Raw genomic sequence first — 19556 nt, forward strand, 5'->3', positions numbered from 1 at the left:
GTGGGTGGATTGGTCTCGTTTGGAGGGTCTGAGAAAAATGATGGCGATGATGCCATGTCCCTGGTTGCTTCAAATGCAGAGAAGTGATTGAACCCCGCTGAGGATTCCGCCACCCTGCCACAAAACGTGCCAGATGATTCCCTGCCCTGGCTGGCTAGTCCTCTCAAAGGCCACCGAGGAGCTGGGGTTAGAGTGGTTCCTGCAGCCCGGGCACTGCCAGTGAGCCCACCCACCAGAGACCCGCCCCATTTTTTTTCCAGAGGTGCACGAGAAGTTGTGCCCAGCCCACCCCAAGGCAGAGCCTGAGATCAGTCAGAGCTCCCGGAGTGGCCACTGTCATGCTCCCCACTTTTGAGCCCCCTGGATCGAGCCATCCCTGGGCCAGAATCACAGGGCCTATTATCTGCCTTTGGCTTGGACAGTCCTGCGCTTATAACAGCGTGCTGTTGGATTGCATTCCCCATAGCATTAGCTATCGACGCAATGTGAGTGAACAGTTATCGAAAGGGAACGTTTTGGTTACTAACGTAACCTTGGTTCCATGAGATAAACGGGAACGAACACTGTGCGAGCTCGTGTTATGCTTGCACTGTTTGCAGTCACTTGGCACTTCCTCAGTTGAAAGGCTCTCAGTAGACCCAAGAACCCCTAATTGTGTAAAAAAAATAAAAATAAAACAACTAACATTATTACATAATTCAATCCGTTATGCCGTACCTTCTCCCTATGCAGTACCTTCACAGACCCCCAGGAGTCAATAAAACCCTGACATTAAATAATAGATGATCTCAATAGTGTGTGCCTTTTGGGGAACACATTTTAACATGTTGACTATCATTTGGCAGAAATGGGTGAACCCATATATATATATATATGAAATCTTTACAAAGCATTTCAACCATCTGAAAGCAATTTGTTGATTGGTTTGACATTACCAGCTGTGCATGCTGCTAGAACAGGGAAGCTGAAGACATTTGTCAGTCTACCATGTTTTTTAGCCCTGATGAGATGTCTCATTTGACATGTTTGCAATTGTCGTGCTTAGAGGAAAACTTCATATGACAATCTACAAGATCATACAGTATGTTTCCAAAACAACCTTTGGGGAAGAGGCACGTCCTTAAACATATTTAGCCTACATATCAGTAGCACTGACCAACCATTTAGGTCAGGGTTTCTCAAACTCGGTCCTGGAGGGCCACTGTCTTGCTCAGTTTAGCTCCAACCCTGATCAAACACACCTGAGCAAGCTAATCAATGTCTTCAGGATCACTAGAAACTCACAGCTAGGTGTGTTTGATCAGGGTTGGATCTAAACTGTGCAGGACAGTCACTGTGGCCCTCCAGGACTGAGTTTGAGAAACCCTTATTTAGGTACTAATATATTTTTTTTTCTTGGGTTTATAAGCTTGACTTGGAGCAGTATGCTAATGTCAGCAATGTAGCAAACTGGTCATCAAGCAAACTGGTTTTTGTTGCTGATATATGCATTGATAAAGGTGAATATATTTTGGCTCGCTTACCCAAACACAGCTCTAAACCACCTCTGGACAAATATTCTCCATCGTAAGTGTTGTGGCTCATCATGGAAGATCATTCTCAAAGGGGACCCGGTTGTTTAAAGGGAGGACACAAAAGAAATGTAGTGAAGCTGCGGGGTGTTTTGGACCGTATATGCAGAGGCCAAACTAGCATTTATAGTTTCTTGTGGATGATCAAAAACTCTCATAGGCAGTATCCTTTGACCTAATGTGGGATGAGAGTAGCTATTAGTGGAACTGCTGATTTCAAGAATGACTTTGCTTTCGTATTTCATCCACTGGATCAGCACAATTCATTGTTCTTAAGAGACTCTCAGTGGTTCCTGTTTGGGATCAATCAAAAAAAGCAGCTGAAACCGCTGTGCTTCAGCCTCTGGCGAAGTTCATTCAGAAGCTAGTGAAATTCTAAGGGTTAAGAAGACATCAACCTTATGTTCAGAAATGTTGTTTTTGAACTAAGGGAACTAGTAGAGTTGAAATAATAGTTCCCAGTCTACCACAGAAACTTACATAAGAAATACTGATAGACTTGCATCTGCAGACCAAATGGTCTTGGCCTGGACTTCAAGTTTTTTCACAGAATTGGACAAGATCCTATAAAGATAATCTTTAGCCTGCAGAACTTTTGAGAGCTCTACATTTATGGAAACATCTTGTCAGTGTCATCTTGTCAAATATATTCCCCTTCACAGTTTTTTATTTTTAAAAAATATTTATGGAAAATTTGAATAGACTTTATAATCTTTTGCATTATGCTTAATCTTCTGAGCTACAGTTTTATCAAACATTATATAAGGCAATGTCACATAAAAAAAATAAAAAAAAAGTTTAATAACGCAAGCTAATCAACAAGGCCAGTTTTAGGAGTCAGTTCATTAAGTGCATTAAAAGTATATTTTAAGGGATAGTTTAAAAGGGATATCTATCTATCTATCTATCTATCTATCTATCTATCTATCTATCTATCTATCTATCTATCTATCTATCTATCTATCTATCTATCTATCTATCTATCTATCTATCTATCTATCTATCTATCCCTTGACCTCAAAACCAGTCACAAGACGCTCTGGTATATTTGTGGCTATAGCCAACAACATTGTATGGGTCGCGACCGTTGGTGACTGGATGGGGCGTGTCTGGCGACACGACAAAGTTGAGAAATGTTTAGCTTTATGCAAATGAAGAGCGACTTTCACGAGCGACAACCAATAGGAGTGGAGCCTGGAGCGCGCGTCATCATCCTTCTCCGCTCAGCCCCTCGCCCCATCGACAGAAAGATTTTTTTAAATCTAAAATACTACTGTTATTGTGTCATGAAATGTAGTTATATGAGTTTTTCAGTCGAGAATGTAGTTGTTTAAAGCTCAAATATGTGGTTTGTTTATACAGATAGCACCTATTTTCAATTTTGATCTGATATTTTCGGAGTTGTGAGACCAAGGTACTCGTTCATTTAACTTACATGCTTTACGAGTCTAAATATTTAATATTTTCTCTCCAGAATGTTTGTTTTTAGCGGCAAGAAAACTGATTCGCTGTCATTGGATGTTATTCATAAACATTACAAGGCAACCAGTAGTGGGAACGCCCACTAGCGACCTCATCGCCAGCCACCAGCGACATGCAGCGACAAAGTCGCTTGTAGTGTGAACGCAGAGACTCTGAAGATCAGGATAAACTCAAACCAATCCATACATTAATGAGAACTAACAGAGAACTGAACAGTAACAAGATAATTAAATTAGACACAGGTGGTGATAATCAGTAACTAGAACCTAATAAGAAACGCAGACAAACAGGAACACAAAACCAAATCAGAGCATACTACACCTTTTACAATGGCCCTCAATTACCCAAAGAAAAAAAGAATAATATTACAATTAAATTCTCTCTGCCTTTATCCTTTATAATTTTGCAAAACCTTAGCTGGTTAAAGAAAACCCACTTTGATGTTCTAGACTGGACTTCTATGTAGGAGTAAAGCAACATTACAAGACTATATTTGGAATTTCCCACTTGCAAGAAATAAATCACTTTGAAAATTTGGTGGCTCATGAATTCTGTCCTTGACAGGAAACTCTTCTTTGAAATGTCTGAGCAGATGCCTTTTAAAATAAATTTTAGTCATATATTTAGTCCACACTCCACATATATTCCACCACAGATCAGTAAGTTTTCTAACCCAACTCTATACTGCATTTCTGAGATACCAGTCTTTTAGCAGAGCTTATAAAATGCCAGCCTTGTACAGTGAATAGGCTTTTAGTTGAGGAAGACCTTTTAAAGTCTCTGCAGCCCAATGTCAAAGAGGGTTTCCGTAGAACAAAGAGGGAGCGTGCAAGGAAGCCTGAGGCAGATGGTGCAGCCAATCAGACATGCTGTAAACATATGATCTAAAAGGGCTATGGAGACAGTGGGATGACAAAGTTAATGTCTGCTATGCTTGGTGTGGAGGAGTCTGGCAGTAACTATGAATAGTTTTTGGACACTTGCATGATTACTGCTGTTAGTTTCCATTTATGATAGGCCACTAAAAATGCATACTTTTAAAAGTTCCGTTACTCTATTTTACAATGTCTATAAAATATATATATATAAAAAAATATATATAAAAAAAAACATTTCAGGAATTGTTGTTCAGCAGTTCCATTGCAGGGTCATTCAATGTGGTCAGAAACCCTATGTGAATTACAGTGTTTTACAATTACCACTGCCTTGCCATAATCTCTCCAGCCCGTTCTCACAGCTTTATGGTTAAACAAGGACCATAAACCATAATTAACTTTAGTGTGACGCATAGGAAAGGTCTTTATTTAGTTAGTAAAAATGGTGGGGAACTGGGGATGTGGAGCCGAGGAAATGTCCTTGAGAATTCCTGCAACAATGAGCTGCTGCTTATAAGTCATGGACAGATAGCGCGACATAACACAGTGAAATCTAAACGGAAAGTGAGAAAGGCGGTTCTGGGAACGCTATTGTGACTCTCATTTTCCCCCATGTACTGAAGTCCCGCCCAGGCAGCTCAGCCTATAGCACTTGGAGGACAGAAGAGACTGAGAACCGCAGCCACAAGGACATGCTGTAGTCCCCGCTAGAATCTTCATCTAGACACCTTCAACCCATTTAAAGGTGAGAGAAAAATGGGACCGTTTGTTTCACGTTATCTGTTTTTTTGCGACCAAACATTAAGATTGTAAATGTTTATGCTGAATTATTCTATCTTCGTGACGTAATTGTGAGACAGTCGTTGAAGCAGTGAAACGCGCTCGGGACAGCGTTTAACTTTTCAGACCCCCTCAGTGAGGAAACGTGGTACAATTATTGTTCCAAAGACGTGTTGGTGGAGAGAATTTGTTGAAACTACTAAAACAGACACGTGAGACGAAAGAAAACCGAGGACTGTGAGGAAAGTGTAGATATAGATTCATAGAATATCAATTAGAATTTTGCGTCACATACGTTTCTGCGTATGAATGATTCTTTGTTTAGTTTATATTTATTTTACATTAGGCCTGTTATATTAGCCTACCCATGGTGGTAGTCATTACGGGCCTCCATTTAAAATACTCAAAATAACTTCATGTCTCTTGAGATTTCAATCAAATGGCCGGATTTTAAATGAAATTAATATCGCATTGAATGAACGTGCACTGTTTTTGTTTTGTCCCGTGAGAGTAAATTAATGTTGTTTATTTCGGTTTCCGCAATTAGCAGTAGAGGAAATCAGCTCCAGCTATCATTACAAAACATCTTTTTTCCGTGCTCATGCTTTTACTGCTATCTGAAAGTGAGCTCTTCTTCGTCCTGCTGCTGACTGGATGTGATTCAGTTGTGTACTGTTTTCTTCCACTACTATATTTGAGAACCACCCCATTTCCTGGCAGGAAGAGCTGCTCCAGGAGATGGACAGATCTGAGTTTAGTAGCTAGCCTATTAGTTTAAATAAGCAGGTCTGCAGGAACATGCACTCCCATCCATTTCTGCACTGCTTATTTCTTGTCTACCAGAACACGTTGGATTTTTCCATTCAGTCTGCCAACATTTTATTATTGTCTGTCTTGTAGTGTGTGAATATTGGGTATAGTTTAGGATTTAAGTCATGACATTTTATCCTAAATTTAATATTTATTGAATATTATTGATCATTATTTGTGTGTGTGTGTGTGTGTGTGTCAAACCTGTGTGTGGAAAATATCTTGTAACAAATCAACTATAGTAATCAGGAGTTCCAGATACTTGAACTGCTGCAGCTGTTCACAAATGTCCAAATATTTTCCCCTGCCTGAAGAAGGCTGCCTGTTGAAGCATGTTGCATACAGTGAAGATCTTGTAGCCCTGGGTTTCTTTTTTTTTTTTTTTATAATGGTTTTGGTTACTCATTCTGTGCACAGTACACAAGCAGATTGCATCTAAATATGCAAGCTTTTATGTTGTCTTTTTTTTTTTTCTTGATAAATATTTATAAAAGTACAAACAGTATGTGGATACTTGTGTTTAACCTACAGAAGACTGATTGTGTTTACTCTGATGTAAGCACCATTGAATGACTAACATTTTCAGCAAGTACACAACTTCTAGGATTTATGGTCAGCTGAGGTTGGGTTTGTCTAATTCATTTGCTGACTGTTTTGTGATTAAGCTACTAGAGTTGTTGTACACTTTCCTGTAATTTTGTGTGTACACGTTTAGCTATACTTGTAAAGGACATTTGTGTGTGTGTGTGTGAGAGAATTCCCTTGACAACTGGCTTGTGAAGACACTATTTAAATAGACTCATAAATCAGTCAAATTGTGTTTAGCTTTAAATGTTAAATTTGAATATCAATATGTATCAGTATAAGGATTAGACTTTAGCAACGGACATTTAAAGTAGCGATGCTGGGAGCAGGGAAATCTACTTAGAGCACTTTATTTTATTAATTAAAATATCAATATTTGGCGCTGATATTTTGTCCCACCCATATACACAATGGTGTATTTTTAGTGTTCATTTTACTTTGGTGCAATCACATCTTGACCCTGGGTCCTTTTACAGACTGAAGTGTTGTCTTTGGTTTGGTCTTCCATGTAAATTATATGAGGGATGTTTTAGTTTATCTGACATTTTGATGTAATTTAGGCTGCCTGACTTAAAATGGATTTCAGGTGTGTTACATCAAGTGCAGGACTACAACTGGGTACTTGTCTGCATTTTGTGAAAGGTGCATTGTACTCATTAATGGTGTTTAAAGTCCCCCTGTAGTGAAAATATTTTAATTTAAACAAGCTTTTTAAAGTCAACACCATTGCTGAGTATTTTCTCCTTAAAACTGCAGTGAACCAAAGACAGTCTCAAAAACGCAGTTGTTTCTTACGTCACAAACTACCTTGTAACCATGTGGTAATCATCAGTAATCACGTCAACGTGTGATCGACAACGAGTGAATCTCTGAGCTGGTGTGAGTGAGTGGAGGCGGGGATAATTTGCATATTCATGGAACCGCATATACTAAATGAGGCAAGGGTGTAAAGTTACATTTAAGCTATTTTAAGGCATGTCAAATTTGTAAAAAAATATGTGATCAAAGGTGAGATTTAGGGAACAAATGATTGACTACAGGGGGACTTTTAGATTATGAACATGTCTAATACTACTCCCCTTCCTCGTTGCATTTTATGTTTCACTACTGTGGTTGTTGTCATTGCTCTCCATCTGTTCAGGCCTTTTATAGGTACGTCAATGTAAACCCTTTTTTTTTTTGACTGGCTGACTGCTGCAAAGTGAAGCCAATGCAGCACTAATCTCAATAATTAATAAGATCAGTGGAATATGCATTGTGTACGGCATGATGCAAGAAGTGCATCAAAAGATATTAGATTAAGTTTGCTGGACTGCCTTCATTAGGAATCAGTATGAGCGTTTTATGCTAGCCTTCATGACGGTGTCTTCAATACTTAAGATGACCTAAATTCTTATCAAGTGTCTTTCAGGATCGATAGGACATTTTTAATTGCAACTTTTGCATTTTTTTTTTGTTTCGCAATAAAACATCAAGGTATTAATATCCTAGTTAGGTATATTTGATCCCGACTAAAGAGGTATTTGCTTTGTGCAATTTTATTTAGCTTATTACCTGGAATTTTGCCAAATAAATAAATTGATGGATTTGAATTCATTTTTTTTTACTAGTAGAGACCATTGAGGGAAAGGACATAATAAAGCATAGCTCATGAATGAGCAGCCAGTTATAAGGTGTTGACCTGGAAAAGTCTTCTTTAAAAAAAAATTTTTTTAGAACTATTTGATTGCTGAATGTAGCAAGTGAATCAAGAATCAACCATAGAGCCAGACGACACATACCAGCAAGGCCGTAACCACCATAGACGTTGAGGGGGACAAGTCCCCCCGCTCCCCCCAATAATTCGACATGGCTAAATTGTCCCCCTCAATTTGATATTCTTGATGCTGCTCTGCTGCACTCTATTACGCACCACTCTGTTTGTTGGGGTGACAAAATGTTTTAAGTTACTTTTTTTTTTAAGGCTGGTCTGCCTCAGCGGTCTAACAGCGCTGGTCAATGTCAAAATTATTGAGATGGCCAATCAGATCAAAGAAGGCGGGCCATACTGTTCACAGAAGACGAGTGTGAAATCCAACGGGACGCTTTAGCAGTGAAAGGGTGTGAGACGAGAAATGTTTTGCCCCCTCCACAATGTTCAAGACATGGTTACGGCCTTACATATTAGTGATGGTTGGATCGTGGTGGGATTATCACGAAGTGAAATTATTATTGAAATACAAATGGGCTGCTCCTGTGTAAACATGTTTATTGTTGGTCTGAGAATTATTTGGCTACTGCTAAAAATATTGTAGAACAATACTTCTTTTTTTTTACAGTGGCTTTTATTCTAGTGCATACATTTTATCAGGCCATGCATTCCAGGGGAATTAAACCCATGTCTTTTCCATCTTGCTTTACCAGTTGAGCTACAAGAACTATCTATTTTTTTTCTTTTCTTTTTGTACAGAATATGAGAATAATATTAACTAATTTAAAAATGCCTTTCAATCTGCTTGATACTATAATTCTGGTAGGCTGTCATTCCAGAGCTTATTTATTTTAAACATCCATCAATTTATATTTAGACTAGTGCAGTCTTGTCAAAAGTCAAAAGCTATTTGTGTGCATGCTTTGTGAAGCGTGTCAAAGGTTTTTATTTACAATGTGTTTTTTGAAGCGTTTCACATTGTAGTCAATCACAGACATGACTGTTGAGCTCATTAACACAGTGGCAAATCAGAGGGTTTGTTCAAAGTTTTCACAAGAAGTGATTGACAATTTAGAATATGAATAAAAGCTTTATTTTTCTTACTCCCGACAAAACACTGCAAAGTTGTCACTTCAGAGTGAAAACCGCATTTACATGCAAGACTGAAACAAAATTGCAGTGATTGATAACCTGCATTAAAGGATTACCGGTAGTTCACTTCAAAATGAAAGGTTTGAAACAACTTGAGGGTGAGTAAATTATGACAGTTTTCATTTTGAAGTGATCCTAATCCTTTAAGTCCTGGAATGTAAATGCTGACTAATGAATAATGTGTTTATTTGTTCTTCATTTAAGTTTTTACTTAACTTTTATAGAATTGTTTACTTAATTGGAAAATATTGTTATTGAAGTCAAAACATTTTTCCATCTAGTTATTTATTAGGCTAATTGATGACACTAATAATAGTTATAACTCACTTAATTTAATATATATATAAAACATTTTTTTAATAGTTAAATAATTAAATAATTCTAATAGTTTTTGCTATAGTACTGACATTTTTATGAGAACCACTGATATTTTGGTATTGTGACAACTCTAGCTAGCATATCAGCTGTCTTTAGTGAGGATGTATTGTGCTGTAATTTGATCAATTCCGGCTGGTCATTGAAGTCATTAAGCAAAAACCTTACAGTAGACCCTACAGTATAATATGTTATTCAAAATATTCATAGCTCATAATTCATAATTATTCATTGTGCCTTTACAGGAGCATGATTCCAGTGACCGAATTCCGGCAGTTCACGGAACAGCAGCCGGCTTTCCGGGTTTTGAAGCCATGGTGGGATGTGTTCACAGACTACCTTTCTGTGGTCATGCTCATGATAGGTGTGTTTGGATGCACTCTGCAGGTAAATATTACTATTCTTCTCTTTAAACCAAATACCAAAAGAAAACTACTATTTTTATTATTGTTATAGCTGAAAAATGAGTCTTAAAGTGGAAATGAAGCATTCAGTCAAGTTCATTATTTAGTGAATGGATTTAAACTAAAATCAAATTATATAACAAACACGGTCAATGTAACCATTTAAAAGAAATGAATATGTTTTGTTATAGCTTTTGTAGCAAGAGCGCCGCTATCTTACAGTACTACACTTGCTGTGATGTCACAGGGTTTGTTGTCTTGCTCATCAGAAACAATGGTAGAGAGACAGTTAAAGAAGACAGTGGAGGACAGATAGTGAAGGATAAAGATGGAGACCATGAAAGATGGAAACTGGACCACTATTGCATTAGTCCTGGATGTAAAAATTTGTTTTACAGTGTTAAAGCAAAGGACAAAAGAGTCCATATTCATAAACTGCCGCTGAAAGGGAGAATAGTTGCTTCATTTCCTGATACACATTCAGACACACCGCCACAAGATTTCCATAGTTACACTTGGAAATACAGCATGTTGCCGAAAAAAATGTCAGAAATGAAAATGAACCACAACCATAATAAACACCCATCTGACAGCAAAATAAAGATTTCTTACCGCAAGTCCAGGTTTACTAATCAGGACTCCATACTTTGGTTAGTCTCCAAAGGTTATCCCTAATCCCGTCATCTCCCTTGCCAGTATCTTTTTTTTTTTTTTATCAGCCCAGATTTGCCTTGCAAGTAGTACTGGAGCCCTCTATTGGTCATCTTCTTGGTGACAGATATTATGACTTTATCTATTACTAGTAATGATTACAGCAACTAAGCAGAAAAATCAAAGACCAGAATCAAAACTATTATAATCTTCATTAATCCAACAGAGCCAACCTACGCCATGATGTCACAGGTTGTAGTATTGCAAGATGGCGGTGACCTTGCTACAAAAGCTATAACAAAAATGGTTACATTTATTGTGTTTGTTAAATATAATTTGATTAGAGTGGAAATCTATTTATTAAATAATATTAACTTGACTGACTGCTTCATTTCCACTTTAAGCAGTACCAAAACATACAGGCCTGGTTTTACAGACAGGGCTTATATTAAGCAATGGGTTAAGCCTTAGTTCAATTAGGACATTTAAGTAGTTTTTATAAACATACCTTGGAGAAAAAAAAAAAGCACTACTGATATGCATCTTGAGACAAACCAATGGCACTGACATAATTTAAGATATGCCAGTGCGAGTTTCTTTCAGTTAACACGGCTCAAACATGCATTTTAGTCTGGGACTAGGTTTAAGCCTTGTCTGTGACACCGGGGGGACAGTCTTCCTTGATCAATGGCAATGGAATAATAAATGACTTCACACCATAGATGGATTTCCTCTGTGCATGAACAGCCCACTGTTGGGCAGTGCATACTGCATAAAGAAGTGGGAGTTTGCTAACGGAAAATTGCTAAATTCCAGTCACCCCACACGAAAAGATTACCCCTTCTTCCCCTCATGGTGGCCCCTATATAAACACAAAATGACTCCTGTAGTCTAGCTGCTCGGCCTCGTAAACTAGTGGGTGGAGCTTCAAGCAGCAAGTTTGCCCTTCAGTTACAATTCCTCTAGATGATCCTGAATTATTTTTAGTTTCAACAAACAACATTAACAGGAACCCATTGTTAGGACAGGGATATCCCCCACTGTCCCTGGAGGTGTGCATCAAAGAATGGCACAGCTGTATGATGAATTGCAATATGTAAATTGCAACTGGATGTTCATGATGATCTCAGTGAGGCAGTAAAATATTTCCTAATTAATTATTTTACTAATGCCACTGCATAATTCCATGGTTTGCTAAATGACCATGTGTGACTGGGGGCGCTTTGAGTGGCCTGTAGTGCATAATGGACATTTTATTAGCCACTTGGGGCTGCTGCGCCTCACATCGATTTTAATGCAGAGAAGCCATGTTCAGAGCTTCTGATGCTTCATTAGCAGACTTTACTTTGCAGTCTGCCTTTTGTGCTTGTCCTACACTATAGTGCTGTATAGAGCTACCACAATTCTCGTTCCCTCTCTTTTTAGCTGATTTTTCTCATTTCTCGTTGCCTTTGCAGGCAGAAACCACATGGCAATTACCAGACAAACTAAACTGTTTTGCAGGAAAAGGGGGGAAGGGCACACATCTTGAAATGAATACAGAATGCTTTTGTTTACTGCTTTTCACTTCTAGTGAACATACTTTCTTTTCTTTTTTTTTTCTGCCTAGTGTGTCCTTTAAAAATATTTAATGCAAAACTGAGTAGTTGTTGAGCACCTTTTTCTGCTAACTCAAAGGTATTTCACCTCCCTCGAGAATTCAAGTGGCCAGTGCAATGATTTCTCATTTCCTGTCTGAGTCACAACACTTATGTTCAGAGCACCAAAATGGTTATCTTAAAAGATATTCTCCTCATCAGATACTGTTACACTGTTCCCGGCAATCTAAAGGTGGTGTGGGATTAGAAGTTGAAACCATAAAATGATCCTCATCTACCGTTTTACACACTGGAGGTTTATCTCTCTGATGTGTTTGAGGTTTATTAGCTTTCATCTTTATTTTTTATATTCAGGGAAAATTACTTGGGCATATTCGTATAATTAGAATGACTGTACATGGATGAATGCTACTTTTTATGTGAAGCAAGCTCTTAATCTGTGTGTAAACTCTCAAAGGTATAGATTTTCAGGATTACCCAAAGTATGGTCCTTAAACAGGGTTTACTGACTGGTGGGGAGCAACTTGACTGGCCTGCACAAAAACCTGACCTGAACCCCTATTGAACCAAGCTGTAGCAAAGTAAAAAAAAAACACAGTTCACCAGAATGCTATTGTATGACATAGCATTAAGATTTGTCCACACAGAAAATACTGGAATTACAAAACCCATTCATTATAAGTGGGTATGCAATAGGGGTGTAACAGTACACAATAATAATGGTTCGAAGTCACTGTTCAGTATATCAATGGTACAGCAGGGGGAAAACAAACCCTGTTTTTTTGTAATTAAACAATGTTTTACTAGACAAATTATGTCTGTCTTTAAATAAAAAAAAGTCCTTAAATATTGGGAGGGGGCGTGGGAGATCAGCAGAAAAAAACAAAACAGAAAACGGATGTCGCAGTAGTGTTCAAGTGCGTGAATAGCGGTTGTCGTTCTGCCATTATAAAAAGGCAACAAACAACAATTCCACTGAATCGTTCTTATTCAGACTTGTCACTGTCTAAACAAGCCCGGCATAGAAGTTCCCCGCCATAGAAAAGCATGTGGGGAGGGGGATTTTAAAATGATTTGTGTGACCAAATAATTTTAACAACCACTGCTGTACGGCAAGCCATGCAGGTTTATGACTTAGTTTGAAGTGCTTTATATAAAGCATGTCTCATGTTTAAGACAACTTGTATCGTACACTTATCCGGCTGCAGATCACTCTTTGTCTTTAGTTATTTTTTAGATGTGTTCGCAACATCAGAGTATATAAATATTAACGATATTGTTCCATCCTAGGGGGGACACATGGAGTTTGAAATGAAGTTCCACATGCAGCGGTTAAAACAACACTATTTGTTCGGTACACATGCATGCCGAACCAAAAGACCTGTTCTGAAAATGTTCAGTACAAATATGTATACCGTTACACCCCTAGTATCGACATAAATTCTGATGTCTGATGGCATTCATTATATATAAGCTAATGCTCTCGTATGATTCGGCATATCTCCTGGCGGCATTTTATAACACTATGTAGTATGGGCGTCGGAACCATTGTATATGGGTGGGACAAGACCCACCCACTTTTAAGACCAATGATATTGGACCCACTCAAATTTACCGTCTCTAATTCAGCGCATATGTCTGTTCACTTTTCAGAGCGCCTTCAGTCAAATCCATTCTACTTGAGGAATGCCCTAATAAATTAAACTCCATTCCGTGTTTTAGCTATAGCGTTGATTTCCACGCTGCTGCTCAAATCCATTCCACTTGGCTCATTCAAAGTCCCATCAAACCCTTACTTTTCAGGCTAGACGAGCCAATGAGCATGTGCTGTCCTAAGTGTGAGTCTCAGGTTCCTATGGGAACCGGAGCTTCTAACAGATCAATGGAGTAACAATGACTTTACCAATCAGCGATTGGCTCTTTTACTTATAAGGCGGGACAGTTTCTCCCATTCATAAGTAATAGTGAACTGTCTTTCTAGTCTTTGATATCTAGCTCAGGTGTGTGCTCACATACTATCACTAAACAATCTGGTATTTTAAGGGAATGTTCATTAATAATTTGCCAGTTTGCAGGCCAGTCTAGTACCTGAACTCTTTTACTATGAAGCCACACTGTTGTAACATGTGCAGAATGAATCTTGGCATTGTCTTGCTGAAATAAGCAGGGATGTCTCTTAAAAAAAATTGAGTATCAGATTGTACTAGGCTTAAATTATTTAAATATACATGCAATAATATACAATATCATATATCGTAGAACATTTATATGATGTAGTAGCCTATTTGAGTTGATATTACTCTTGCCAAGCTCTGATTTCTGAGAGATGCACACATAGACGGATTTGTGCTCGTTTCATTTTTGCTCTCACTCATTTACTTTACTCATTATTGCATAGAGATTTTAGATAAGGTATTTGGCTTCGGGAACACCTCTAGTCTACTCCAGTAAAAAAATTCTGGAGGATGACCCACCCACATTTATTTCATGCTATGTAGTATTGCTTCAGAATGGCAATGTTGCATTCTCTTCTTTAGTCAGATTTCAGAAATGTGCTATAAAAATGCTAAACATTTGGATAGAATATCAGCAATAGTCTAAGTATGTCTTAATTTCATTGTGTTGATTCTGATAGCTACACTCTTTTATCCTTTTAGGTGATGCAAGACAAAATCATATGCCTTCCTCAAAGGACATTCTCTCCAAACCAGACCGAGCTGATGTGCCCACCACCTTCCACAAATCATGTAGCGTTAGTGCCTGTCCATGAGTTGAAAGGACTGAAGACCAACTTGGATATTCAGCAGTATAACTACATAAACCAGATGTGCTACGAAAAGGCACTGCATTGGTATGCCAAATACTTCCCTTACCTGGTTCTCATACATACCTTAATTTTCATGGTGTGCAGCAATTTCTGGTTCAAGTTTCCTGGCTCCAGCTCTAAAATTGAGCACTTCATATCCATCCTGGGAAAGTGTTTCGACTCTCCATGGACTACCAGAGCACTGTCAGAAGTGTCTGGGGAGAATCCTGAAGAGAAGGACAACAAGAAGAACAGTGCCAGTAGGTCAAACCTTGATACTCCGATTGGAGAGGGCAACCTGGAGAAGACTTCGTCTTTAAGATCAATACCTGAAAAGATTGTCGTTGACAAGCCAGCAGCAAGTGTCCTTGACAAGAAGGAAGGAGAACAAGCCAAAGCCTTGTTTGAGAAGGTCAAAAAATTCCGCCTGCATGTGGAGGAGGGTGATATATTATATATGATGTATGTCCGTCAGACTGTTGTAAAAGTGCTCAAGTTTATCCTTATAATTGCATACAACAGCGCTCTGGTGTCAAAGGTTAGGTTCAATGTTACCTGCACTGAGAACATGCAGGACATGACAGGTTACCGGTACTTCTGTTGCAATCATACCATGGCCCACTTGTTCTCAAAGCTCTCCTACTGTTATTTGTGTTTTGTTGGTGTTTATGGACTTACATGCCTTTATACATCTTACTGGCTGTTCTATATTTCTCTCAAGGAGTATTCCTTTGAATATGTTAGGCAAGAAACTGGAATTGATGACATCCCAGATGTAAAGAACGATTTTGCTTTCATGTTGCACATGATTGATCAGTATGATCCCCTATATTCCAAGAGATTTGCAGTGTTTCTGTCAGAGGTGAGCGAAAACAAGCTGAAACAGCTCAACCTTAACCACGAGTGGACAGCTGACAAGCTTCGGCAGAAGCTGCAAACCAACAGCAATAACAGGCTAGAACTTCAACTCTTTATGCTGTCTGGACTCCCAGATACCATCTTTGAGGTGACAGAGCTGCAGTCTTTGAAGCTTGAGATCATTAATAATGTTACCATACCAGCAGCCATTGCCCAACTAGAGGATCTCCAGGAGCTTTCGCTTTACCAGTGCTCGCTCAAGATCCACAGTGCAGCAACCTCATTCCTCAAGGAGAACTTGAAGGTGCTGCGAGTGAAGTTTGATGATGGTCGTGAACTTCCACAGTGGTTGTATGTGTTGCGGAATTTGGAAGAGCTCCATCTGATTGGCTCTTTAAGTTCTGATGCGTCAAAGAACGTGACCTTGGACTCTTTACGAGAGCTCAAAGCGCTGAAAACCCTGTCACTCAAGAGCAACTTCACCAAGATCCCTCAGTCCATCGTGGATGTGGCCAGCCATCTACAACGCCTCTGTATTTGCAATGATGGCACCAAGCTGGTCATGCTTAACAACCTGAAAAAGATGGTGAATCTAATAGAACTTGAGTTGGTGCACTGCGACCTCGAACGCATACCACATGCCATTTTCAGCCTGTCTAATCTACAAATGTTGGATTTGAAGGAGAACAATCTACGCTCCATTGAAGAGATCCTCAGCTTCCAGCACCTCCGTAAACTGACCAGTCTGAAGCTTTGGCACAACGGCATCACTTTTATACCTGAACACATAAAAAAACTCGGGAGCTTGGAGCGCCTCTACTTAAGCCATAACAAGATCGAGATCCTACCTTCACACTTGTTCCTCTGCAACAAACTACGCTACCTCGATCTTTCCTACAACGACATCCGTTTTATCCCACCGGAGATAGGCGTTCTCCAGAGCCTTCAATACTTCTCTGTTAGTTGCAACAAAATCGAAAATATTCCTGATGAGCTCTTCTTCTGTAAGAAGCTCAAGACTCTGAAGCTTGGCAGAAACACGCTGTCTGTCCTTTCACCAAAGATTTCTTTCCTAAGTGTACTGACTCACTTGGAGTTAAAGGGTAATCACTTTGAGATCTTACCAGCTGAACTTGGCTCTTGTCGCGCCTTAAAGAGCAGTGGACTTGTTGTAGAAGACGTTCTGTTTGAGACGCTGCCTTCAGACATCAAGGAGCAAATGCAAGCAGAGTGATTGCTTAGCTTTAATGCCAAATGTTGTAATCTGACTCCTTAGGAGACAAGACTCCAAGTGTTACGTCCTGTAGTATGTATTGCGATCTATATGGGTGAGTACCTGCAATTTCATGTTTAAAGCTGGACTTGAGCTTAATGGTATTTTGATGCAAAAAAAGAAAATCTAAATATCTAGGGATGAACACCTTTTAATGCCTTATATTGTATATTATGAAAATGTAAAACATTTAAAAACTCTTATCTTAATTTTCTAAGATAATGTAAATCTGTAAGTCATAAAAGACAACTTACGACAGGGATTCATTTACAGACAGTGGCATGCAATTCCATTGTATGCTTTCACTGCTTATGACTGACATTTGCTTTCATAATCCATTAAGCTTTTACAGGTCAAGTACTGTACCACATGTTTTGCACTGGAAATGGCGATATTAGAATTTGCACTGGAAACTTTACCATTCCTTTCATTTTAGTTTTTAATGTGTATATAGGACTTTGCAATTATTTGAAGTATAGGCTATATGATAGGAAAATATACAGTTCATGTAATCATTCATACTAGTAGTGTTTTTCTGCATTTTCTGCATATTTACTCTAATAATTATAAAGCTTTTGGAGAGCAGGATCCTTGTGCATTTGTTTCTCAGGTAGACTTCACATGTTTTTCCTTGCATCACTGTTTTACAGCTGTTGGTAGTGGATCCTGGGCAGATAAAGATAACCACATTGCAGTATACATCTTATAAACTAGTGGCACCAGCTTCAACGGTCATATAGGTTTTTAGGTTTTAAATGGTTATGTATTCTGCTGTGGTTTGCCTAGTTTAAACAATTACTCTGATTTGATTTCTCAAGTGCAAGACAGAATCCAGATGCAGAAGGGATTTATCTTACCTTATCTTGGCCTTTTGTACAAAATTTTTTCTCAGAAACCAACAATGTACTCTAATAGACATTTTAATCATCATATTAGTCAACAGTATTTCTCCATCTTGTATTGTACGCTGTAATTGTAAATTTCATGCAAACTTAAGGAAAACATTTGTCAGAAACAAAGCTCTAAGGTTATAAACAAATGCATTTTAAGAAATTTATTATTTTATAATGTCCTTTATGCAAAAATAAATAAATAGTCAAAGATCTCTCAAGGTGCACCAAGATAAATCAGGTAGACTTTAGTTTCCTTAGTATTTTCTCTCAGATACTTGGAGGAGATAGATTATGAGTGTCTTTAGGTCACCATGTAGATGGCAATTACATTGTATTTGATCTGATATTGCCTTGAGAGAGGTGACTCGTCTGATGTACTGAGATCAGCATGTGGCCTTTTTCTACAGACTGCCAGTTACATTGCCATAAAGAGGTATTGAATCAGTGTTTCACGTGTATTACCAGTGTCTTGGAATTCATACATCTTTAGGCGCTTTAAGAAGTTAAGGCTGAATACTTGAGTCACATGGCCTTTTTGTGTGTTTTTCATGTTGTATTTCAGTAATATTATCTACATGAATAGCTTTGGATCATGCATAGTAATTTGTTGTTGTTGTTTTTTTTTTTGTTTTTTTTTTTAACAGTAGACCCGTCTATGGTTAGGAAGGTCAGTTGCTGTTCTGGTCTTGTGTCTGCATGTTAAAGGTTATAATGATGTTGATGCCAAAGTGCAAATCTGTGCATAAAATGAAGGATGTTGTTTCTTGCCATTAGATATAAGTGCTTACATAATGTAGTGCTGACCATATGCCTTATCTTCTTGTTTTGTATAATTTGCATTCTACCAAAGTGTTTTTAATTTGTAAAACGGCATAAATAAAATGCATGTATTTTGTCCCTTGCGTTGAGTTCAGTTAATGTTTTGTAATTCTCAAGGGAGAGTTGTCACCCAGGTGGCAGTATTGTGCAGTAAATGCAACACAGAGTCTGTGCAATGTTTAAGGATAATTTTTTTACCTCAAATGCATGCACACACTGAAACGTCTGAAACGTTGCCGGCATTAAAAAAATGCAATTGCAAACAAGATGGCAATTTCAGAATTTAGATTTTTGGAGAGAGGGTAGTATGATGACGACATTATTCGTATAAGTCTGGGTCTTATCTTTTTAAACACTGAAAATGAATTGTCAAATGGACAAAAAAATCACATGCTAGTACATAATTTAAATAATCCCATGAACAGTGTAACATTATGCCTTTAGAATAATTTGTATGTGGGTGTTGTCTCCCATCATATCTCATGTTTCAGTCACATGATCAGCGGTGATGGATATGGCTATTGATAGCTGAATCATGGCCTGGGAGAGGGAACATACTAGCTTCAGCCACTTTCAAAGGCATTACCTCTACCTTGCATGTGGTTATTTGATACAAATTATCATACATTTTAAGGTAAAAACAAACTCTTCTATTTTCTCTACAATATGTTCTCCAAATTAGGCCACGTTTTCTATGCATTAGCAGAGGGCAGCTATAGCTATAAATATAAGCATACTAATTGGATACTAATATTGTTACAGCTTTCAGTTTTTAGTGGCATGTCTTCTAACTATGACTAAAGTGAACAGCACATGCCTTTATTTAGAGCACATCTTGTACCATCCTGAAACACAACACCATGAAAAGATCGGCAGGCGGCTAAGTACTTGCACCCTAAAATAGACAGTACAACACTATTTTTCCAACAAGATG

General features: G+C 38.3%; 1 protein-coding gene across 1 annotated transcript; it reads left to right on the plus strand.

The window, feature by feature from the left end:
• Positions 1-4214: 4214 nt before the first annotated feature.
• Positions 4215-18698, plus strand: lrrc8c (leucine rich repeat containing 8 VRAC subunit C). Its single transcript, XM_082136793.1, has 3 exons — positions 4215-4673; positions 9566-9707; positions 14631-18698. Exons 2-3 carry the CDS (start codon positions 9570-9572, stop codon positions 16869-16871), a joined length of 2379 nt encoding a protein of 792 aa, XP_081992919.1. The 5' UTR covers positions 4215-4673; positions 9566-9569; the 3' UTR covers positions 16872-18698.
• Positions 18699-19556: the final 858 nt, after the last annotated feature.

The sequence above is a fragment of the Leuciscus leuciscus genome, assembly GCF_965113295.1.
Source record: "Leuciscus leuciscus genome assembly, chromosome: 14".
Lineage (NCBI taxonomy): Eukaryota > Metazoa > Chordata > Actinopteri > Cypriniformes > Leuciscidae > Leuciscus > Leuciscus leuciscus.